The following is a 24,883-nucleotide window of genomic DNA, read 5'->3' as shown; positions in this document are numbered from 1 at the left end:
TAACAAGTGAAGAGTTTTGTGTTTAGGATTGGTCACTCCTACGGTAAACCTATTTAGTCTTGTTCTTTTAGGATAGTTCACATCCCTTGATTCCTTGGGTCACCCCATCTTTAGGATGGTGATAGGCCTAAAATCAAGATGAGCTTGATCTTAGAGGTTGTGGGGTTGTCTATGGCCTGTTTCCACTTAATATATTGGAAAAGAGAATTTAAGATAATTTTGAAAACCATCTTAAAATAAATTATCTATCATGAGAATTTCTAATATCCTTACTTATTACTTAAATTGAGGCTCTTGTGCCAAGGAGGGATAACTTTCATATTTCTTATCTTTGAACTTTCCTTTTCAAACAAAGCACTTGCCTCCTTTTCTTAAGGGGAGAAAGTCTGGAGGACCAATTTAAGTGTTGTTCCTTTTCTCATTTTGTTATTTATAATTATTTTTTACCACATAAATACATGGGTTGCATATATATTGTGATTTTTTAATACTTTTATTAAAGTCATGTAGGTGATTTTTAAAACCTCTTTCCAACATTATGAAAATGTGACCCCCATTTTACTTAAAAAAATCATTTATATTTAAAATTTAAACTATTAGGACTAGTTTTCAAACATCATATGATATAGAGAATAACTATATATTAACTTTCTTGTACCAAAAAATCATCAGACTTCTAAAAAAATTTTATAAAAATTTTTGTTCATAGGATATGACAACATATTGCAAGTTAAAGATGAAATCCAATGCATGTGGATATTAAAGATGGAACATGACCAAATGCAAAATAAAAACCAAGAGTCTCTACCCTTACCAAACGGCCAAAAAAAAAAAAAAAAAAAAAACCAAAACCCATTATCATATGTGAAAGAGAAAAGGGTAATATTCTAAAGTCCATGTTTGTTAGCTTATTTTTCTTTTTTTGACTTGACCTAAAAAAGGTAGAAAAAGAAAAAGGAAAAAGGAAGTGTATCTTTATTTGTTAAAGGGCATAGAAAAAACTTATGAATGTATGCCATTATAATGTGTGAAAGAGAGAGAGAAAAAAAAAAAAAAGATAACCATCTAAGGCGTATATTTTCAACTATGACTTGACTTAAATAATGATTTAAAATTATAAATGTATTTGAAATTATAGTCTTTTTTTGTCAGCATATTTTTTTTTTCTCCCTAACTATTGGTTATTGATTTGACCTGAAAAAAATGGAAAGAAAAAAGAAGAAAAAGAAAAAGGATACACTTTTTTGCTAGAGGACTTGGAAAAATTATGAATATATGCCACTATAACGTGTGAAAGAGAGAGAGAAAAAAAAAGGATAATCATCCGAGGCCTTTATTTTCGACCATCTATTGACTTGACTTAGCAATAGTGATTTAAAATAATAAATGTATCCATAATTATTTTGACTAATTATAGAAAAACTCAATTATATCTAGTTACTAAAATTGAAGATTCACTAGAATTTCAATTAACTTACCCATAGTGATCAAAGTATAGAATGATAGAATTGCTACCAAATCACTCGACCCATTAATGTGTTTGAATTACTTTTAAGAAGCCAAAAAACATATCTCTTTATCTTTTATATATAATACAAATTTATGAATTTTTTAAATGATATTTAAAAAAACTTAGCACTTAAAGAAAAAAATGTTTAATATGAAAGTCATAAAAATATTGCTTCTCCTAAAAATCTTATATTGACTTTTATAGAAAGCTTTTTAATGTTGATAAAACTTTTATAATACCAATATTGTTATTTAAAATTTATTGATTTGATTCATCAATTTCTATCCATAAAATAAAATAAAAAACAATAATGAAAGCCTTTTAGTAATCACACACAGCCTTATTGTTTGGAATAGGGAAAATAATGGTATGGGCATGAGGTGAATGGATGATGATGTTCTTTCTATCCATAAATAATGGTCTCACCGCATTCACGGGCACCAAAATTAATTTGTTCCGTTGAAATTTTATGGTAATTTAAGTGAATACATACTAATTTTCTTTGCTGCAAATACAGAAATTCTACGTCTCCTTTCTTTAGACTAGGCTATGTTTGGTTCCCGAAAAGTACAAAGGAAAGAAAAAAAATGCTAAGGAAAATGATTTTCTCATGTTTGGTTGTCCTATGAAAAATATAAAAGAAAATCAAATATAATTAAAACTAATTAAAAACTTATGTATTTTAAAATTATTTAATCTTTATATTGATGAGTTAAAATAAATAAAATGAGTTTGAAGTAACAAAAAAAATAATTTATCAACTTTTAATTTATTTTTTTATTTTCCTTCACTTTTTTTTTCCTTTTGCTTTTTCTTTGTATTTTCTTTCCCTCGCATTTTCCCTTAAATTTTCCAGGAACCAAACATAGTCTAAAAGTGGGATGCATTGTTGTAATTTTTTTTTTTTTTTAAATATTTACCAAACTACCATTTATGCAACACAACTCAACAATGGCATGGCTGTAATTTGATCCCAACTCATGCCCCTTCCAAAACCACAATCCAACTATTTTTTGATGAAGGGGTACGTGGAAATATGGAATATACATTTATCGGTAGTAACGTATTTCGTGGTGTGACGTGGCGGAAGCTTGGTTTTGCCACTTCTCCAGTTATATATCTATTCACCTTCTCACTCCCCACTCCCCCCCAAACGCGTGTGTAGTACACGATCGGATCACACACATCCGCGCCCGAGGCGCGTGTGGATAACATTTAAACTCTCTATCATGATTCATGACAGGTGTGGACGCGGATTTTCTCCTTCGTATCAGTCTCTCTTTTGAAGGAAAACTTCTTTTGTTGATTGCTTGGCCAGCAAAGCCTCCCAACGAGTCAACAACAAGGGGTAAAAAGGTAAAACTACAAAGTTGCAAAAGGGGAAAGTGAACATCAACCGCTCCGTCGATCCAACAGGCGAGAGTGACTCCTTACCAACCCAACCCAACCCCCAAGGAGTAAATATTTCAGTGGAGGTTTATCCTGTGGAAGGTTGCAGCTTTCCTTATGGTAGGGCGTCGAGAAGGTATTTAGTACACCGTTTACCCTTTTCCTTACCGTCATCTTTGTTTTCTTCATTGAAATAAGACATACTCGTGTAAGATTTTTTAATTTAAATTTTTTTTTTTTCACTCCAGACCAATTTATTCTTTTCATCAAAATTAAAACAAAATAAAAAACAATGTTATAAATACAAAGCTCATTCCTTTTGGTCTTCAAAGCTTTCTCAAATGAAATTGTGTCTTAGATGCTCGGATGAATCTCTACTTTTCATTAGAGATGGCAATGGGGCAAGTCTTTTCGGGTACCCGTCCCACCCCGTTCCATCCCTAATGGGATAGAGTTTAATTTTAATAAACTGGTTTGAGAGTTTTTTTTTTAAACCCGGAACGGGTTCGGGTATTACCTTGCCCCGCCCCCGATTAAATTAAATTTAATTTATAATTTAAAATTAATTTAGTTTAAATTTTTATTTTATTATTTTTAATATATAGATAATAAAAAATATATTTAATAAAATAAGTTATAAAAAATATAATAATTTAATTATTTATAAAATATATTTATTTTAATATAATTAAAAATTTTAAAAGTATTTTTTTTAAAAAAATTAAAATTCAAAAAAATGTTAAACGGGATGAGTATGAGAATTTATTATACACACCCGCCCTGCCTCGTCTTGCCTCGCCCGTTTAATTTTTTAAATGGGATGGAGATGAGAATTGTTTCAAATAAACGGGGTGGGGTTGGGATGAGGGCGATCCGTCCCGAACCTGCCTCGTTGCCATCCCTACTTCTCATCACTACTATTGTTGATTATAGGTTAGCACCTCTTCTTCTCACTTGTTGCTTTTATAAGATGTCAAGCCTAGCTTCTTTTTAGATGGATTTTTCAAAACAGTTCATATGTTGTACTTTGTAAAGAATATCAAATGTTTAATCCACATATTAGAAAATATCTATAAATCTTTAAAATAGTGTGATCTTCATTAGTCAGATCTTATTTTCTTAATTCATTTCTTTTATTTGTTGGAAATTCTTATCTGTTGTTCTAATCCAAAAAAATTTAAAATAATGTTAAAATAAGCATATAAATCTTTCTTTTTTTATTTGTGTTTTCTAAATTATTTACAATGGGCCTTTGATAAGGACAAATTTTCATTTTCTAATTTTAAAATTATTTGCAATTTTATTTCTTTTTTATTTTTTAAAAAAGAAACAAAGATATGGCTTTTAAATCATTGACTTTTGCTTTTCCATTTTTTCCAAGAAAGAAAAAAAATGAAAGTTTCATTTTCACTACTAGTGCCAAAAAAATTTGCAGAACTTGCATGCCAAAAAAAAAAAAAAAAATTAAAGACATATAATGAAAATTAAGGAATAATATACTTTTATTGGGAGCCTAGACTATTCAAATAAAACAATAAGACAATTTCCTTCCAATGTTTATTTTTCTTATTTTATTTCAAAAAATAATTCAACTAAATTATACAAAAAATAGTATATTTTGATGATTTTTTTACTTTGGTTTGAATATGGGCTCAAATTTAGGTAGAATTAACTTTGATGTAAAATTTCTCAAATACTTTCAAAATATTATAACTACCATTTTGATTATTGATTTCACAAAGATATTTATATGACTATTTATGATTTTCGCATGCAATTGTGAAGTGTGACAATTTTAAATTTGGAGAATAAATGTTTTTTTTTTTTTTTTTGTATTTTGGTCCTATTTTTTCACTTAGCAAACTGTTCACCAACATTTTAATGAGTTTGGGGAAGCAAAGTATTGTCTTTTAATAAGTTTGGAAGGTAAAGCATTGAGTTTTGAATATGAAAGAGTGAAATATAAATCATACTAAAGGTTGAGAGGGTAAAGTGTATTTAACCCTATAAAAAAGAGAAAATTGCATTTTAGTTAGTTGAAAATATCTCTAAAATTAAGAAGATATTATATACAAAGAATAAAATCATGTATGAATAAGTGGAAGCAAATACACAATGAATTTTACTAATCTCCAATTAAAAGTCAATATATTTTTATTTTTTCAAATTAATTGTATCACTCAAAATAAATTTTTAAAAAAATATTCAAATCTTAATAGGTGTTTGATAAATCAACTTACTAACTTAAAGTGACTTAATAAATTAATTTAAATCATTAAGTAAGTTAAGTATATTTGGTAAATAACTTAATGGTATGACTTAAAGTAAAAAACAACTTTAAGTAACAAATAAAAATAATTAACTTATTCTTAATTGTATCTTTATTTTACCTTTTTATTCTATTTACCCTAATTACCTCTACAATTTTTTTCGTAATTCTATGACCTCCTTTGTTACTCAACCTCTTTTGCTTAGTTATAATTTCTGAGGATTAATATGTGAATTTAATAATTTAAAATAAGTTTTAAATTAATTTTATCAAACAACATTAATACTTGGAGTAAGAATTAAGTAATTGGTTTTAAAGTCAACAACTTAAATATAATTTAACTTAAAATTAACTTCACTCGTTAAGTAAAATATTAAGTTTTACCAAACACCCCTTTAGTTACGGAGCTTGACAATCATTTTGTTGGAGAAATTAAAAGGTTACTGTTAAAGCCTTAAGTCACTTATTTCCTTTCATCAAAATTGCAAATTGTGGATGTTTACCAGCGGCCTTCCAGGATTAATTTGTTCCTAACATTTTGTTACAAGCTGGGTGTGCACAAAATTCCGCACACGAGCAAGAAGGGGGATGAAAACGAATCAAATTTAAAAGAATTAAAGAAAACCTACTACATTAAGCAGACTGAAACTCAACAAAACCTTGGCTTATAGCATATGAGTGGACGAAAGTTCGCCTGTTTTGCAGTAACAGCTGTGAAGTAATCATACAACAAACATCTTTATTCTTTTAGGATATACAAAGAAATGAGTTACATATCCAAGAAATCAATACATAGAAGTAATGTCTAATCTTATAAGTAGGTAGATGTGCAAAGGTGAACCGTTCTAGTAGGTATGGTTGTCAGTCCAGAATTGAGATTGAAGATAGGCAACCACATTCTTGTCCACTTGGAAGGCCTTTGTGAGAACATCAGCTGATATTGCTGGCTTTGATCCAAACACTGCATTTGCAATGGTGATCACGCCTGGGTTCTGGCTACTCAATGAAGCAATGGCCACTGCGTTTGTTGTTCCCACATTGAGCTGGAAGTGAATGAGACCTTGTGGGAAGACGAAAACGTCTCCTTTGTAAAGGACCTTGGAGATGAGGCGGTTTTCAGGGTTAGAGGTGACAAAGCCTACATAAAGTGTGCCCTCCAAGACAGTGAGGATCTCTGTGGCACGCGGGTGGATGTGGGGAGGGTTGAGACCATATGGCGCATAGTCAACCCGAGCCAGGGAAACGCCAAGGGTATTGAGCCCAGGTATCTGTGCCACGTTTGCTGGTGTGACCATCGACCCAAGTTTGTTTGATGTATTTCCTGGAACACGAAGCCCTGAAAAGAAGAAATCATTTGGCGTTGCAAGCTTTGGATCCTTGCAGAATTTCCCATTCACAAACACTGCAAAGCAACAAATATATTAGGAGGTCGACTAATGTAGCCTTGGAAAGATCAATATCACGTCTGGACAAGAATCCTAGAGAGAGCATGAGTAATTTACCGGTTTCGTTTGTATCATTAACAGCTACACAGAAGTCCTGAAGAGGACTGGGATCAGAGGCAGAGGCAACGGAAAATGCCATAGCCAGGAGTACAATGTATGCAAGGGTGTTAGCTCCCATCTTCTTCATGTTATACAGTGAATTCTCTTTGAGTAATCTCTATCGATCTATGAGGGAAGAGCAATGAACTTTACTAATATAATGGAGTGCTATGGTAGCTAGAGTTTCTTTGATTTGCAATTTTGAGGATTACCCGATTGTCTATTTATAGATGAAGAGTCTCTGACATGTTCCAACTTTGAATTAGTCCCATAATATTAATTAAGCAAAAGTCCAAATTCACAAAGAAGCTACTTAATTGATCAGGTAGTTTGTGTATTAATTATCTCTAGCCGGCTAACAGGTCTGTGATATATAAGACGTGTGTTTTTCGTTCATTTATTCTGCTGTGATGGTTTTGACCACGTCCCACGCAATCTACCAGGTTGCTTCAGGTAAAGAACGTGTTAATGTTCCACCTTTTGCCGGAACTTATATATAAAAGTTCATTTTGACTTTTTCATTTCACTGATTCCCACGCTTTGAATTGTTCACTGCAGCGACTATAGCACAACTTGAGTTAATTTATCTCAATAATGTGATGCCGGACAGAGATCCACATTAAATATTGAGTTTTATTCCAAATTGACAAAACATAATTGGTATGTTTAATAGAATGAAACCACATTAAACTACTTTGATAGTTACTTTTTATAAACCTATTTAAAAAGCAAGTGGCTCTTGAAACACTAAATCATATCATGCAAGAGCCTGAACAAGGAAACATTGCTCAACATAGAAGGGATCAAGAGGCTTATGTGGTCTGGAAGAGAAAAATTCTCTAACTTCTATTACATTGTTGAGTTGTATATAAGATGATCTCTTGATTGAGTATGAAATATACCAATTTTTCCATGAAATATTGTGGGAATCTTTGAATTAAAAAGTATGGTGAAATTTCTACTACAAAGTTGAGAGAACTTGTAATGAAATTTGAAAATGATAAGAAGCGACCAAATCATATTATGAAACATCTCAAGGAGATGAAAAAAAAATGATAGAAGAGCTTAAGTCATCTAGATATGTCATCATTGATGAGTAATAAGTTAGGTTGTGATTAGATCTTTACCAACAAGCTCGGAATACATAGTGGTGAACATGACACATAATGAGAGTCCAGATTTTTTATGATATAGTTCGTCACATTGAATTAGAAGTTGAACAACTTGTGGTTGCTTATCCTAATGAAGAAGCTTATGTAATTGAATCTAGTTTGCAGAAAGCTTTGGGCTTTAAGCATTAAAAAAAAAAAAAAGTTCTTTAAGAAGAATAAGAAATTTGAATTTGATGATGCTTCCAAGAAATGAAAGGTTTGGTCATGCAAAAAGTGTGCTAAAGACAAGCTAAAATGCTATAACTGTGACAACAAGGGTCACTCACTCCGCTCATGAGTGAATTGAGCAGAAGCGATTATGGTCTTATTTAAATAACTCATGTGCTTATGTTTCTAGTTGTGTAATGTTAATTGAATCTATTCCTTTGTGGACTATGACTCAACCACCCTTGACAACATAGCTAGAGATCGAGAAGCATATGTAAAATTTCAGTTAGTTTTGATATAAGATCTATGTTGGAAACAACTCTAGAGTTGAGGTCAAGGTACTAGAACATGCAAATTGGAATTGCATAGAAGACGTACCCTATTCCTACATTATGTTCTTTATGCATCGGATATTCAACGTAACATGGTCTTAGTCCTTCTTAGTTTAGGTTACATTTTGAATTTTCATGATTTAGTAATGGAGTTATACTTGGGAAAAACATATTTTGGTTTAGGTTTTATTTTAGATGGTTTTATGGTTCTTGACATTGATAACTATGTGTCATCTAATACTATTAACAATTATTATTCATTGATGACTACTTCTAGAAATATATATGATAATGCTGTCATATGGCATGCTAGAGTTGGGCATATTGGACAAGAAAGGATGAATAGACTAGCTAGAGAAAATCTTTTAGGTCAATTCACTAAAATTGATAGGCTAACTTTTGAATATTATCTAGCAAGTAAAAGAATAAGAAAAAAAATTGGAAAGGGAACTAGAATTAAAAATCCATTACAAATAATCAATTTTGACATCTATGGTTCTATAAGAGTTAGAGAAAGGCATGAAGCCTTTTACTTCATAACATTTATAGATAACTTTACTTGTTACAGTTATGTTTACCTAATTTCTCATATGTTAGAAGCATTAGATTTTTTTACTTTTTTTTTTTTTTTTACTCTATTAGAATAAGTTTGACAAAAAAATTGAAATATTAAGAACAAACTAGAATAGAGAATATCTATTAGAGCAATTTAAAGATTTATGTTATGAAATGGGTATTAGTAGATAACTGACTATTCTAAGGACTCCATAACAAAACTATGTTGTTGAAAGGAGAAATAGAACAATGTTAGACATGGTTAGGTCAATCATGACCCAAAAAAATCTTCCAATTTAATATTGGGGAGATGCATTGTTGAACTCATGTACTTAATTGAGTGCCCTCACAATTTGTTGTACTTATTGCATATGAGCGATTGACTAATTGAAAACCTAATCTTAGTAATTTGTAACCTATGGATCAATGATTTATGTTGACAATCCTTCTCATAAATAAGGAAAATTAGGTCTTAGAGGAAGGAAATATATCTTTATATGATATGATAAATTCTCAAAAGGATATGTGTTCATAGGTAAGCATGAAGATGGTATGGTAGCTGAATTAAAATAATGAGATGTCAAATCCTTAAAAAATGATTTCTTGTTTTTGGGCAAAATTGATAGCGATTTACGTCTTTATGAAATAATTGATCCCAACACAAGATCTGCACCTAAACAACAATTGATGCTTAAATTGAGTAAGAGTGAACTAGTACTTGTAGCAAGTATACTAAGGGAGTCAATCTTGAGAAAACATTCTGAATAAATTATTCCTTAATGACAATTTGAAATCAAAGGGGAAGTTTTTATTATAACTCAATATGATGATATTGAATCTAATTCGGTTCATGAGGCTCTTACTTGTTTACATAAGGATGGATAGAGAAAAGCAATGGAAGAGGAATTGGAATCAATACAAAATAATCAAGCCTAGAACTTGGTTGATTTGCCTTTGGATTGAAAAGTTGTTGGGAAGAAAGTGTTCTTATAATGAAGGAAGGGTAGCTGGATTCATTGAAAAATGCAGAACTTCATTAGTGACTAAAGGTTATACCCAACAAGAGAGTATAGACTACAAGAAAACCTTTTCCCAATAGTCAAATTTGCTTCAATTTGCCTCATTTTGGCTAAAGTGGTTCATATGGATTTAGAACTACACTAAATGGATGCGAAGACAACTTCCTTCATGGAGAGCTGAATAATTAAAGAAATCTATACTGAACAACCAATAGGTTTCATTATCCACATCCAATAACATAAAGTGTACTACTTACATCAATTTATTAATGACCTTAAATAATCATCTAGGTAGTGGTACTTGAAATTTCTTTGTGTAATCACTTTGTATGATTTCACAACAATGAAGGTCATTATCATTGTATTAGGTGACACAAAGATAAATATGTGTTATTATCTTTATATGTGGATGATATACTTATAGTTAAACATGGAGTTTGTTCAAATTATTAATATGGGAGAAAAATCTTACATTATTAGAGTAAAGATCCATAAATATGAGTTTAAGAAACTAGTGGCTTTTTTACAAGTACGTTATATTAAGAAAATACTAACAATTTAATATGCAAGATTGCAAATCCATTGACACTTTATTTACAAGAGGTGAGTATGCAAGCAAAACAACGGGCCTAAAAACTCCAAAAGAAAATAAGAAAATGACTAATTCCATACTCAAATGCTTTTGAGAGTCTAATATATGCTACAATGTGTACAAGACCAAATGCCTGCTATACTATTAGGATGGTTAGTCGCTACCTAGAGAATCTTGGAAGGATGCACGGGAAATTCGTAAAGAAAATTCCTAGGTAGCTGAAGGGTACTTTGGACTATTCCCTTTGTAATCAAAGTAAAGAGTTGGGCTTAGTGGGTTATTCATATGCTGATTGGACAAGTGATCTTAATGAGTGCAAATCAACATCCACATATAATTTTTTTCTCAATAATTGTGTCAATCATGGAAACCAAATTTAAGAAGATCTTTGCAGAGGTTAGGAATGACCATAACTGGTCTTTTATCCAACGAAAATCTATAGTGACAATCAAGCTACAATCGCTTATGTAAAGTATTCAAAATATCATGCAAGAACAAAACTTGTATATACCAAGAATAATTTTATAAGAGATATTATTGCATAAAAAGAAGTAATCTTGAAATATTTATTTACACGTAACAACTAATTTACCATACTCTAAAAGGCATTCAAGTGAGCAGTCATTGATACATAATTGAATTCGTATGATAATCATACACATCAACCTAGTGTTTTCAAAAGCATGAAAAATCAAGCCACTTAATGTTACAAATAAAAAAAAATCACAACATAGAGCAAATATATATAAGACATGTATCGATATGTAAATATATAAATAATTATCTGTTTGGTTTGATTTATTTTCAATTTTTGGAACTGGACAGTAGATCCAACAATATTCATGTTTCATTCGGCTTTAAACTTATAAAACAAAAATTATGATAAAAACCATATAACACTAACTGGTTCAGTTTCGTTCAACAAATTAGACATCAAAATCTCTATAAACTAAGTTTGAAGTACCAAATTAAATTACCAATTGCTCCAAAAGCTTACACGGTTGAGTAATGAGCCAATGATAAACATTAAGTTGACTGAGACTTAAAAAAAAAAGAAAAAAAAAGGCCTTTTGTTACAACTTACAACATATGATCAATGGGCACAAGCTTGCCTATTCGGCAGTGACAACTGTGAAGCAATCATACTTCAGGGAATTGAGACACTGCATGTGCATAACAAACACCTTTATTCTAAGAGGATATGCAAAGTGACATCTAAGTAATCGGTACATTGAAGTGGTATCTATTCATATGAATAGGTAGATGTGCAAGGTGAACCATTCTAATAGGTGTGGTTGTCAGTCCAGAATTTGGATTGAAGATTGGCAACCACATCCTTGTCCAGTTGGAAGGCCTTTGTCAGAACATCAACTGATATTGCTGGCTTTGATCCAAACACTGCCCTTGCAATAGTGATCACGCCTGGGTTCTGGCTACTCAATGAAGCAATGGCCACTGCGTTTGTTGTTCCCACATTGAGCTGGAAGTGAATGAGACCTTGTGGGAAGACGAAAAGGTCTCCTTTGTAAAGGACCTTGGAGATGAGGCGGTTGTCAGGATTAGAGGTGACAAAGCCCACATAAAGTGTCCCCTCCAAGACAGTGAGGATCTCTGTGGCACGAGGGTGGGTGTGGGGAGGGTTGAGACCATATGGCGCATAGTCAACCCGAGCCAGGGAAACGCCAAGGGTGTTGAGTCCAGGTATCTGTGCCACGTTTGCTGGTGTGACCATGGACCCAAGTTGGTTTGATGTATTTCCGGGAAGACGAAGCCCTGAAAAGGAGAAATCATTTGGGGTCGCAAGCTTTGGATCTTGGCAGAATTTCCCATTCACAAACACTGCAAAGCAACAAATATATTAGGACTAACGCAGCCTTGGAAAGATCAATGTATAGGTTAGAGAATGAATCTCAAATGGACAAGAAGAGTAGAGAGAGGACATGATTATTATACCAGTGGCATTTGTATCGTTAACAGCTACACAGAAGTCCTGAAGAGGACTGGGATCGGAGGCAGAGGCAAGAGAAAATGCCATAGCCAAGAGTGCAATGCACGCAAGGGTGTTAACTACCATCTTCCTCATTTCTATATAATAAAGTGCTATGTTGGCTAGAGCAATTTCTGCTATGGATTTGCATCGAGGATTGACGGTCTATTTATAGTGGAGTCGTCTCTGAACTTTGAATGAAAAACCAATTATCTAAATTACCAAGTCCTCAAAGTTTGTCTTAGCCTATTAATTTCCATAACCATTTAAATGTTGAGTATAGCAAGTAACAACTTTATTAATTCAGTCTTTCTACCTATACGCACTGCATGATGTTATGCTGGTTGATGATCATCACAAGACCATTTCATTTTGTAAAATCTTTGTTTAATATTTACCTATGAATCAAGAGGAATAGGGATGGGTTTCTGTTATTTACCAATAAACCAGTGTAGATACCATGGACTTATATCTGCATTAGTTGATATTTGGTGTAAGTTATAACCAGAAAGCTGAATGAGAGGAAGATTTCTTTGACCTTACCCAGCAAAACATTTTTGTATTTCAATACAACTGAGTAAAAGAAAAAAGTGTTCAACATATTATATCCATTGAAATGATATCTCAGTGATCTACCTGGTCTCCGCATATAAAAAAACCTATAAAGTTTAGCTAGATTATGTTTTGACTTTTGTTCAAAAAAAAGAAAAAAATTAAAAGACAGGATCATCTGAGGTGTTTCTTTGGAACAAGAAACCACTTTTATGTGTAGAAGGTTAAACATGCATGATCAGTAACAAGTCCCAAAACACCTATGCCCAGAAAGTCTCTTCATCAAAACCTCAGAGCTGCTTTGTAGCACATCTCATTCCACAGTTTCTTTATGTTCTTTTTTTCCTTTCTTTTATCTAACTTTTCTTTTGAAATAGACAATTAAAAAAGAAATGAAAATAAGAGTTCTGATAAGTCAAAGCTGCTATCATCCTTTAATTACTTGGCCACTAAGCTAATGTGTAGAATTCTTAATGGTTTGAAGTTAGTTCCTCTCGGGACTTTTTAATCTTAAGTTTGGGCGTATACAGCGTGGGTCCTTGGTGATTGGTCTTTGTCTGGCACCACATTTTTGAATATTCACAGACCTGGTGATTGGTCTGTTCTTATTATATATGAGTTCCAGCAAAAGATAGAACATTAACACATTTCTTGGAATGCTACTTTAATGGCATTCTTCACAGACCTGGTAGATTGCGTTGGACATGGTCAAAACAATTACACCAGAATGAATGAATGGAAAACACACATCTTATATATCAGAGACCTGTTAGCTGGCTAGAGACTACTCAAAGGTTATCCAAGATATATATTAATAAACATACAAAACCAAACTTTGAGTACTTGATCAATTAAGTAGCTTCTTTGTATTTAATTAATATTATGAGACTACTTCAAATTTGGAACATGTCAGAGACTCTTCATCTATAAATAGACAATCGGGTAATCCTCAAAATTGCAAATCCATAGCAAATCCAAGCTACCATAGCACTACTCCATTGTATTAGTAAAATTCTTTCCTCTTTCCTCATAAATCAATAGAGATTACATTCATTGTATAACATGAAGAAGATGGGAGCTAACACCCTTGCATATATTGTACTCTTGGCTATGGCATTTTCTGTTGCCTCTGCCTCTGATCCCAGTCCTCTTCAGGACTTCTGTGTAGCTGTTAATGATACTAACGACACTGGTGAAATACTCATGCTCTCTCTAGTATTCTTGTCCATATGTGATATATTCTCATCTATGAATATTAATCTTTCCACGGCTACATTAGTCGACGTCCTAATATATTTGTTGCTTTGCAGTGTTTGTGAATGGGAAATTCTGCAAGGATCCAAAGCTTGCAACGCCAAATGATTTCTTCTTTTCAGGGCTTCGTGTTCCAGGAAATACATCAAACAAACTTGGGTCGATGGTCACACCAGCAAACGTGGCACAGATACCTGGACTCAACACCCTTGGCGTTTCCCTGGCTCGTGTTGACTATGCGCCATACGGTCTCAACCCTCCCCACATCCACCCTCGAGCCACAGAGATCCTCACTGTCTTGGAGGGGACACTTTATGTGGGCTTTGTCACCTCTAATCCTGAGAACCGCCTCATCTCCAAGGTCCTTTACAAAGGAGACGTGTTCGTCTTCCCACAAGGTCTCATTCACTTCCAGCTAAATGTGGGAACAACAAACGCAGTGGCCATTGCTTCATTGAGTAGCCAGAACCCAGGCGTGATCTGTTGTAGTGCCAGCGAAAGCTTTGATGCCAACAATGTTAGTTCAAGAACACAAAGATAAAACAATCACACATACGGTACACGAGGTTTTAACGTGGTTCGGCCAACCATGCCTACGTCCACGGATGAGAGATAATGATTCCACTATACAATAGAGAATATTACAGAGGACAAAACCAGATACAATTATTGGGTTCCCGAAACATCCCATGTTTCCCCACTCCTTGTATCTATACCTTACTACGAGCCATCTCGCTCCACCGGGTACCTCCCGTTCTTCCTCACATCTCTATCCACCTTGTATAGTCTCTACAGGCCCATCTCCATCTCATAACTTTTTCCCCTCATGACCTAGAATATTTATAGAGATATTTCCAACAACCTTCCTTATTCTATAAGGAAGTCTAATATTACAATAATATATCAACCTAGAAATATTCTATATAATATTCTTTACAAAAAGGAATCTATACTAATTAGGAATTTGGGACACTTCCTAACAATCTCCACCTTGGACCAAATTTCATGAAGTTAATCTTCAATCTCTCCATGACACAAACCTTTTTGTATCATATCACCACGAGAGAGCAATCGACTCCACCTTCAGTGAAAATTCCTTTTGTTTTCATCTTGTGTGCTTTGTGATCTTTTGCTCTTCCAGAAATTTTCAACCCAAGCTCTGATACCAGTTGTAGTGCCAACGAAAGCTTTGATGCCAACAATGTTAGTTCAAGAACACAAAGATAAAACACTCACACATACGGTACACGAGGTTTTAACGTGGTTCGGCCAACCATGCCTACGTCCACGGATGAGAGATAATGATTCCACTATACAATAGAGAATATTACAGAGGACAAAACCAGATACAATTATTGGGTTCCCGAAACATCCCATGTTTCCCCACTCCTTGTATCTATACCTTACTACGAGCCATCTCGCTCCACCGGGTACCTCCCGTTCTTCCTCACATCTCTATCCACCTTGTATAGTCTCTACAGGCCCATCTCCATCTCATAACTTTTTCCCCTCATGACCTAGAATATTTATAGAGATATTTCCAAAACCTTCCTTATTCTATAAGGAAGTCTAATATTACAATAATATATCAACCTAGAAATATTCTATATAATATTCTTTACAAAAAGGAATCTATACTAATTAGGAATTTGGGACACTTCCTAACAGTGATCACCATTGCAAAGGCAGTGTTTGGATCAAAGCCAGCAATATCAGCTGATGTTCTCACAAAGGCCTTCCAAGTGGACAAGAATGTGGTTGAGTATCTTCAATCTCAGTTCTAGACTGACAACCACAACTACTAGGAGGACGCACCATGCGGATCCAGCTACTCATTATAATACCATAATAGATTGTTTAAATATGCAACCATCAAGTTTTGCATATCCCTTTGAAATAATTATTTGTAATTGTCATCATTCATATCCAATATTCAAGGTGCATTTCCTGTTTTTTATTTTTAAATATAAAAGAAAAAGTTTAAAAATCTGAGGCTAGTAAAAGAAAAAAAATAATCAGGCTTGTAGTTCTGTGGAACCATAACTTCAAACAAAATATATATCAATTTCACAAACTGTAATTTTTTTATAGTTCTCAGAACCATAACTTCAGGGAATATATAAATAACTTTAATTGTGCATCATTGTAACTTTGAAACTGATTTACTTCTTGGTGGGGTGTAGAAGAATGAATTGAAGAAGGCCTAAGGCTTTTACTATGCAACGATAGTCCTATTAGTCTATATTGGTTAGCATGTCCAATTTTAAATATTTTGAGTTTTATCCCAAATTGACAAAACATAATTGGTATGTTTAATAGAAAGAAATCAAATTAAACTACTTTGTTAGTTATTTTTTATAAACCTATTTAAAGAGCAAGCGACTCTTGAAACACTGAATCATGTCATGCAAGAACCTGAACAAGGAAACATTACTCAAAATTGAAGGGATCAAGAGGCTTATGTGGTTTGGAAGAGAAAAAAATTCTCTAACTTCTTTTACATTGCTGAGTTGTATGTAAGATGATCTCTTGATTGAGTATGAAGTATACCAAATTGCCGAAGAAATATTGTGGGAAGCTCTGAATTAAAAGTATGATGAAATTTCTACTACAAAGTTAAGAAAACTTATAATGAAATTTGAAAATGATAAGATGCAACCAAATCATATTATGAAACAACATCTCAAGGAGATGAAAAAAAAATGATAAGAGAGCTTAAGACATCTAGATATGTCATCACTAATGAGTAACAAGTTAGGTTGCGATTAGATCTTTACCAACAAGCTCAGAATACATAGTGGTGAACATGACACATAATGAGAGTCGAGATTTTTTATGATATAGTTCATCACATTGAATTAGAAGTTGAACAACTTGTGGTTGCTTAGATTAATGAATAAGCTTATGTAGTTGAATCTAGTTCGCAAAAAGCCTACGACTTTAAGCATAAAATTAAAAAAAAAAAAGTTCTTTAGAAAGAATAAGAAATTTGAATTTGATGATGCTTCAAAGAAATGAAAGGTTTGGTCATGCAAAAAGTGTGCTAAAAACAAGTTGAAATGTTATACTTGTGACAACAAGGGTCACTTCGCTCATGAGTGAACTAAGCAGAATTAGTTATGGTCTTATTTAAATAACTAATGTGCTTATGTTTCTAGTTGTGTAATGTTAATTGAATCAATTCCTTTGTGGACTATAGACTCAACCACCCTTGACATATAGCTAGAGATCGAGAAGCATATGTAAAATTCCAGTTAGCTTCGATATAAGATAGATCTATGTTGGAAACAACTCTAGAGTTGAGGTCAAGGTACTAGAACATGCAAATTGGAATTGCACAGAGGACGTACTCTATTCCTACATGATGTTCTTTATGCATTGGATATTCGACGAAACATGGTCTTAGTCCTTCTTAGTTTAGGTTACAATTAATTTTCATAATTTAATGACAATTTGAAATCAAAGGGAAAGTTCATATTGTAACTCAATGTGATGACGTTAAATCTAAGTCAGATCATGAGGCTGTTACTTGTTTAGATAAGGATAAATAGAGAAAAGCAATGGAAGAGGAATTTAAATCAATACAAAATAATCAAGCCTGGAACTTGGTTGATTTGCCTTCATATTGAAAAGCTATTGGGAAGAAAGTGTTCTTATAATGAAGGAATGGTAGATGGATCCATTGAAAAATGTAAAACTCCTTTAGTGACTAAAGGTTATACCCAACAAGAGGGTATAGACTATGAGAAAACCTTCTCCCAATAGTTAGATTTGCTCTAATTTGCCTTATTCTTGCTAAAGTGGTTCATATGGATTTAGAACTACACTAAATGGATGTAAAGACAACTTTCCTTCATGGAGAGTTGAATAATTAAAGAAATCTATATGGAACGACCAATAGGTCTCATTTTCCAAAGCCAAGAGCATAAAGCGTGCTACTTACATCAATTTATTGATGACCTTAAATAATCATCTAGGTAGTGGTATTTGAGATTTCATTGTGTAATCACTTTGTATGATTTCACAACAATTGATGAAGGTCATTATCTTTGTATTAGGTGACACAAAGATAAATATGTGTTATTATCTTTATATGTAGATGATATACTTATAGCTAAGCATTATTTTGAGTTTGTTCAAATCATTAATACGGGAGAAAAATCTTACATTATTAGAGTAAAGATCCATAAATATGAGTTTAAGAAACTAGTGGCTCTTTCACAAGTACATTATATTAAGAAAATACTAACAATTTAATATGCAAGATTGCAAATCCATTGACACTCCATTTACAAGAGGTGAGTATGCAAGAAAAATAATGGGCCTAAAAACTTTAAAAGAAAAGAAGAAAATGACTAATTTCATACTCAAATGTTGTTGAGAGTCTAATATATGCTACAATGTGTACAAGACCAAATGCTTGCTATACTATTAGGATGGTTAGTCACTACCAAGAGAATCTTGGAAGGATGCATTGGAAATTCGTAAAGAAAATTCCTAGGCAGCTAAAGGGTACTATGGACTATTCCATTTGTTATAAAAGTAAAGAGTTGGGCTTAGTGGGTTATTTAGGTGCTAATTGAACAGGTGATCTTAATGAGTGCAAATCAACATCACATATCATTTTTTATCAATAATTATGTCATCCCATGAAGAAGCAAGAAACAAACTTGTACATATTTGTCAATCATGGAAGCCAAATTTATCACATGTTGTAGTACAAAAAGCAATAGTTAAGAAGATCTTTGCAAAGGTTAGGAATGACCATAACTGTTTTTTTATCCAACGAAAATCTATAGTGACAATCAAGCTACAATCGCTTATGTAAAGTATTCAAAATATCATGCAATAACAAAACTAGTATATACCAAGAATAATTTTATAAGATATATTATTGCATAAAAAGAAGTAATCTTGAAATATTTATTTACACGTAACAACTAATTTACCATACTCGAAAAGGTATTCAAGTGAGCAGTTATTGAAATTCCTTCCTTTAACTCCATGTTCACTAACTTCTTCAACAAGAAAATTTTATTCCCAACAGTTTTTTGTTCAAAGATTGACTCCAACTTCTTTCAGAATTCATAGACATTTATTTCATTTTCCACCTCATGGCATGAGGGTGTATCAATACATTGCCTAATATAGACAATTTTGTTCATCTTCTTCTATTCCAAGTCAAAAACATCCTCAGGTTGGGCTTTTTCAGCCTGAAGAGTATCTGATAAACCTTTGATAGTGAGAAAATCTTCTTTTATCATGGACTTCCACATAGCCTAATTCAATCGAATTGTTAAATTTGAACTCAATATCTCTATAAACTAAGTTTGCAGTACCAAATTCAATTACCAATTACTCCAAGAGCTTCCACGGATGAGTAATGAGCCAATGATATACATTAAGCTGATTGAGACTTGAGGAAAAAAAAAATTTTATTATAACATAAGATCAATGGGCACAAGTTTGCCTATTCTGCAGTGACAGCTGTGAAGCAATCATACTTCAGGGAATTGAGACACTGCATGTGCATAACAAACGCCTTTATTCTAAGAGGATAAGAAAAGTGACATCTAAGTAATCGGTACATTGAAGTGGTATCTATTCATATGAATAGGTAGATGTGCAAGGTGAACCATTCTAATAGATGTGGTTGTCAGTCCAGAATTTGGATTGAAGATTGGCAACCACATCCTTGTCCAGTTGGAAGGCCTTTGTCAGAACATCAACTGATATTGCTGGCTTTGATCCAAACACTGCACGTGCAATAGTGATCACGCCTGGGTTCTGACTACTCAATGAAGCAATGGCCACTGCGTTTGTTGTTCCCACATTGAGCTGGAAGTGAATGAGACCTTGTGGGAAGACGAAAAGGTCTCCTTTGTAAAGGACCTTGGAGATGAGGCGGTTGTCAGGATTAGAGGTGACAAAGCCCACATAAAGTGTCCCCTCCAAGACAGTGAGGATCTCTGAGGCACGAGGGTGGGTGTGGGGAGGGTTGAGACCATATGGCGCATAGTCAACCCGAGCCAGGGAAACGCCAAGGGTGTTGAGTCCAGGTATCTCTGCCACGCTTGCTAGTGTGACCATGGACCCAAGTTGGTTTGATGTATTTCCTGGAAGACGAAGCCCTGAAAAGGAGAAATCATTTGGGGTCGCAAGCTTTGGATCTTGGCAGAATTTCCCATTCACAAACACTGCAAAGCAACAAATATATTAGGACTAACGCAGCCTTGGAAAGATCAATGTATAGGTTAGAGAATGAATCTCAAATGGACAAGAAGAGTAGAGAGGACATGATTATACCAGCAGCATTTGTATCGTTAACAGCTACACAGAAGTCCTGAAGAGGACTGGGATCGGAGGCATAGGCAAGAGAAAATGCCATAGCGAAGAGTGCAATGTATGCAAGGGTATTAGCTACCATCTTCTTCATATCTATGCAAAAAGTATTATGTTGGTAGAGCTATTTCTGATATGAATTAGCATCGAGGATTGATTGTCTATTTATAGTGGAGTCTCTTAACTTTGAAGCAGTCTTATATTAACTATTCTAATCTAAATGAAAAAACAATTATCTAAATTACCAAGTCCTCGAAGTTTGTCTTAGCCTGTTAATTTCTATAACCATTTAAATATTGACTATAGCAAGTAACAACATTACGCAGTGCATGATGTTATGCTGGTTGATGATCATCACAAGACCATTTCCTATAACCCAGTGTATATATCATGAAGTTATATCTGGATTAGTTCATATTTGGTGTAAGTTCAATAAGAAAGCTGGATGAGAGGATGATTTCTTTGACCATACCCAATAAAACATTTTATACCCAATAAAAAAAAGAAGAGTGCAGCATGTTATATCCATTGATATGATATCTCAGTGATCTGTCTGGTCTCCACATATAAAAAAAAGAAGAGTGCAGGATGTTTTGAATTTCGTTAAAAATAAAATAAAATTAAAAGACAGGATCATCTGAGGTATTTCTTTGGAACAAGAAAACACTTTTTCTAGAGGCCCACTTGTGGAAATGGTCTCATTCCTATATGTGTAGAAGGTTAAACAGCTATACCCAGAAAATCTCTTCATCATAACTTCAAAGGTGCTTTGGAACACATCTCATACCCAGAAAGTTAGTTCCTCTCGGGACTTTTTAATCTTAAATTTGGGCGTATACATCGTGGGTCCTTGGTGATTGGTCTCCGTCCCACACCGCATTAACACATTTCTTGGAATGCTATTTTAATGTCATTCTTCACAGACCTGGTAGATTGCGTGGGACATCGTCAAACTATTACAGCAGAATAAATGAATGAAAAACATACTTCTTATATATCAGACCTGTTAGCTGGCTAGGTAACTCAAAATATTATCCAAAATATATATCAATAAACATACAAAACCAAACATAAATTCCTTTCCACCACTTACGTTAACAATGTTGGTTCTGATCATTGGCTCAGATCATGAGCATATTGTCCTACGCCTAAATAAAAAAGATAGCAAGATAGAAGCTAAATCTTTTAGATGTGATGAGTATTGGTTCCAAATTCTAGGTTTATTTGATGTGTTAAGGAGGCATGACAGACAAGATTTTTAGGTGTCTAATGCTTTCTAACTAGGAAAAAAAATCAAGTGTTTGGACAAAAAGTAAAAGCTTCGAATAAACATAAAGTTGGGAATGTAGAAGCCAATACAAAACAAATTGATAAAAAAAAAAGAAAAAAAAGAAAATTGATGTTATTTGAAGAGATCAAGTGGGCCACAAAATCAAGGCAAAGTTGGACCCATTTGGGGTCCAAGTTTTGGATCTTTGCAGAATTTCCCATTCACAAACACTCCAAAGCAACAAATATATTAGGATTAATGCAGCCTTGGAAAGATCAATGTATAGGTTAGAGAATGAATCTCAAATGGACAAGAAGAGTAGAGAGAGGACATGATTATCATACCACCGATGTTTGTATCGTTAACAGCTACACAAAAGTCCTAAAGAGGACTGGGATCGGGGGCAGAGGCAAGAGAAAATACCATAGCTAAGAGTGCAATGTATGCAACAGTGTTAACTACCATCTTCTTCATGTCTATGCAATGGATTCTCAAAAAATCTGAGGAAAGAGCAACAAATTTACTACTGGAATGAAGTGCTATGTTGGCTACAACTATTTTTGCTATGGACTAGCATCAAAAGCACCTTTATACATTGCTTGATAGATAATAATGGTGTTGAGATATTAGGAATGTTTAGATATTAGGAAAGTTGTGATATTAGAAATGTTGAGATATTAGGATATTAGTTGTTCTTTTCTCCTTGTATCATTATTTCCCATTCTTAAAATGATGATTACCCTCTATATATACTCTGTACATGAACGAATGAAAAAATTAATGAAAAACTACCATTCATCAATTTGAAGATGGTATTAGAGCCATGGAACTGAAATCCTGGATATTTTGTCGGTAAGGCTAGCCATCGGCCCTCCTTCGAGATAAAAAAAAAAAATAGTGAAAAAAATACTATTGTTTTTCAATCTGAAGGTACTTTTAATCCATGAATTATTTTGACTGAATCAAACTATGACGTTTGGTCACAACTCGTGGAGATGCATATTGCCAAACTGGAAAAGCTTTCTTACATTTGAGGTAAGACAAATCCACTAAAAGAGTCAGAAGATGGATATGAAAAATGGTATGCTGAGAATCAGAAGGTGAAGAGATGGTTGTTAATGTCCATGAGTCCAAAAATTATGAAGGGTTACTTATGCTTACCCACCGCTCAAGAAATATGGAGTGCATTACCAAAGGCCTTCTATGATGGAAGTGATGAATTACAAGTTTTCACTTTGAATAAAAAAACCTTCACTGCCAAACAAAGCGGCAGGTCTCTTTCTGAATATTATGGAGAGTTAACTGAAATTTTTTGCAAATGGGATCATCGGGATAAGGTAGTCATGAAAGACCTTGAGAACATTGCAGCATACCGGAAATCCATTGAACAACAACGGGTGCACATCTTTCTTGCTGGATTGGATGGTGGCTTTGAGCAAGTTCGAGGAGAGATTCTATGCAAAGATCCTCTTCTCGATTTGGAAGAATGCTATGCATTGATTCGACGAAAGGCAGTGCATCATGCTAGTATGAAAGCAGAATCTGACAACCCTGACACTTTTGTTATGGTAGTTTGACAGCGATCAACCCAGAATTGGCAGGACCAATCCAAGACCAACCATTCTAAGACAGACCCTAATATTGATAAGTCAACATTTAAATGCACTCACTACAATAAGACTGGTCATACCAAGAGTCGTTGCTTTGAAATTGTGGGATATCCAGACTAGTGGGATCATAATCGTGATCAACAAAAGAAGGATTCCAAGAAAATCTTGACTGCAGCTGTTACTGAAATAAAAATAGAGGTTAATGTTGCTGAGAAAGCCTCTGCATTGGTAGCCGCTACAGATTATGGTGGTAATTTTTTAAATACTTCTACATCAGTTATTAATAGTGCATGGATAATTGATTCTAGTGCTACAGATCATATAACTTTTGATTTTAGACAGGTCTCACCCCTTAGACCTTCCTCACAAAAAATTGTTTCCACAGCCAATGGTAACACAACCCCAGTCATTGGGGAATGATCCTTAACTCTTACTAATACTTTGAATTTGGAAATCGTTTTAGTTGTTCCATCTTTAGATTACAATCTTTTGTCAGTTTCTCAAACTGCAGCCTTATCTTGTATTGTCATTTTTTGGCTTGAATTTTGTGTTTTTAAGGACATCCAAACAAGACAGACAATTGGTTGTGGTATTAAGCAGGGAAAACTCTATTACTAGGACTTGCAGTCAAAGGATTCAAATAAGTTGCGACAAGCCTTGATGGTAGATGGATCTGAGGGGGAGAAGAAAAAGTATGAAATTTGGTTGTGGCATCGACGTTTGGGACATGCTTCCTTTGGTTATTTAAAAAAATTGTTTCATAGTTTATTTGCAAAGAGTGATATTTCTGGTTTCCGTTGTGATATTTATGAATTGGCTAAAAGTCATCGTGCTTCGTTTCCGTTAATTTTGAATAAAAGTCTATTTCGTTTTATGGTTATACATTCTGATGTTTGGGGCCCATCCAAAGTCCTAACTTTGAGTGGTTTCCCATTGGTTTGTTACTTTTATTGATGATTATACCAGAATGACATGGTTATGCTTGATGAAGACCAAAGATGAAGTGAACTTGTTGTTTCAAAAATTTCATAAAATGATTGAAACTCAGTACAATGCAAAGGTTCGGGTTCTGTGTAGCCATAATAGTGGAGAATATCAGAGTTCTAATCTTCAAAAGTATTTGGAAGGACATGGCATCATTCATCAGACTACTTGTTCCAATACACCTCAGCAAAATGGAGTCGCTGAATGGAAAAATCGGCACTTGTTAGAGGTTGTTCGTGCTTCCTTGATAGCAGCAAAAATACTGATATCTTATTGGGGAGAAGCAATCACATCTGCTGCATACTTGATCAATCGAGTACCTTCCAACTCAATTAACTTCCAAACACCTCTCCAA

The 24,883-nt window shown here is 33.7% G+C and overlaps 4 protein-coding genes across 4 annotated transcripts; 1 reads left to right on the top strand and 3 right to left on the bottom strand.

Annotated features, from left to right (window-relative positions):
* Nucleotides 1–5,833: 5,833 nt before the first annotated feature.
* On the bottom strand, nt 5,834–6,883 carry LOC117933478 (putative germin-like protein 2-1). Its single transcript, XM_034854855.1, has 2 exons — nt 6,671–6,883; nt 5,834–6,570 (listed from the first exon to the last, which is right to left on the bottom strand). The coding sequence occupies exons 1-2, from the start codon at nt 6,798–6,800 to the stop codon at nt 6,014–6,016; spliced, it is 687 nt and encodes a 228-aa protein (XP_034710746.1). The 5' UTR covers nt 6,801–6,883; the 3' UTR covers nt 5,834–6,013.
* A 4,835-nt stretch (nt 6,884–11,718) lies between these two features.
* LOC117933479 (putative germin-like protein 2-1) lies at nt 11,719–12,612 on the bottom strand. The gene is made up of 2 exons (XM_034854856.1): nt 12,483–12,612; nt 11,719–12,368 (listed from the first exon to the last, which is right to left on the bottom strand). The coding sequence occupies exons 1-2, from the start codon at nt 12,610–12,612 to the stop codon at nt 11,812–11,814; spliced, it is 687 nt and encodes a 228-aa protein (XP_034710747.1). The 3' UTR covers nt 11,719–11,811.
* Nucleotides 12,613–14,130: 1,518 nt separating this feature from the next.
* Nucleotides 14,131–16,106, top strand: LOC117934185 (putative germin-like protein 2-1). The gene is made up of 3 exons (XM_034855822.1): nt 14,131–14,260; nt 14,379–14,804; nt 15,991–16,106. The coding sequence occupies exons 1-3, from the start codon at nt 14,131–14,133 to the stop codon at nt 16,104–16,106; spliced, it is 672 nt and encodes a 223-aa protein (XP_034711713.1).
* A 3,633-nt stretch (nt 16,107–19,739) lies between these two features.
* LOC117934049 (putative germin-like protein 2-1) lies at nt 19,740–20,783 on the bottom strand. Its single transcript, XM_034855639.1, has 2 exons — nt 20,629–20,783; nt 19,740–20,519 (listed from the first exon to the last, which is right to left on the bottom strand). Exons 1-2 carry the CDS (start codon nt 20,756–20,758, stop codon nt 19,963–19,965), a joined length of 687 nt encoding a protein of 228 aa, XP_034711530.1. The 5' UTR covers nt 20,759–20,783; the 3' UTR covers nt 19,740–19,962.
* Nucleotides 20,784–24,883: the final 4,100 nt, after the last annotated feature.

This window comes from Vitis riparia, chromosome 16 (genome assembly GCF_004353265.1).
Source record: "Vitis riparia cultivar Riparia Gloire de Montpellier isolate 1030 chromosome 16, EGFV_Vit.rip_1.0, whole genome shotgun sequence".
Taxonomy (NCBI): Eukaryota; Viridiplantae; Streptophyta; class Magnoliopsida; order Vitales; family Vitaceae; genus Vitis; species Vitis riparia.
The sequence above is the reverse complement of the archived record's forward strand: the minus strand, read 5'-3'. Positions and strand labels throughout refer to the sequence as shown.

What these genes read in the sequence shown, in the direction of transcription:
- LOC117933479 (XM_034854856.1), bottom strand. Translation starts at nt 12,612, where the DNA reads ATGAGGAAGATGGTAGTTAACACCCTTGCGTGCATTGCACTCTTGGCT. An exon ending in TAACGATACAAATGCCACTG is followed by an intron (nt 12,369 to 12,482) that starts GTATAATAATCA and finishes GTTGCTTTGCAG; the next exon opens with TGTTTGTGAATGGGAAATTC.
- LOC117934049 (XM_034855639.1), bottom strand. Translation starts at nt 20,758, where the DNA reads ATGAAGAAGATGGTAGCTAATACCCTTGCATACATTGCACTCTTCGCT. An exon ending in TAACGATACAAATGCTGCTG is followed by an intron (nt 20,520 to 20,628) that starts GTATAATCATGT and finishes GTTGCTTTGCAG; the next exon opens with TGTTTGTGAATGGGAAATTC.
- LOC117933478 (XM_034854855.1), bottom strand. Translation starts at nt 6,800, where the DNA reads ATGAAGAAGATGGGAGCTAACACCCTTGCATACATTGTACTCCTGGCT. An exon ending in TAATGATACAAACGAAACCG is followed by an intron (nt 6,571 to 6,670) that starts GTAAATTACTCA and finishes GTTGCTTTGCAG; the next exon opens with TGTTTGTGAATGGGAAATTC.
- LOC117934185 (XM_034855822.1), top strand. Translation starts at nt 14,131, where the DNA reads ATGAAGAAGATGGGAGCTAACACCCTTGCATATATTGTACTCTTGGCT. An exon ending in TAATGATACTAACGACACTG is followed by an intron (nt 14,261 to 14,378) that starts GTGAAATACTCA and finishes GTTGCTTTGCAG; the next exon opens with TGTTTGTGAATGGGAAATTC. An exon ending in CCAGAACCCAGGCGTGATCT is followed by an intron (nt 14,805 to 15,990) that starts GTTGTAGTGCCA and finishes ACTTCCTAACAG; the next exon opens with TGATCACCATTGCAAAGGCA.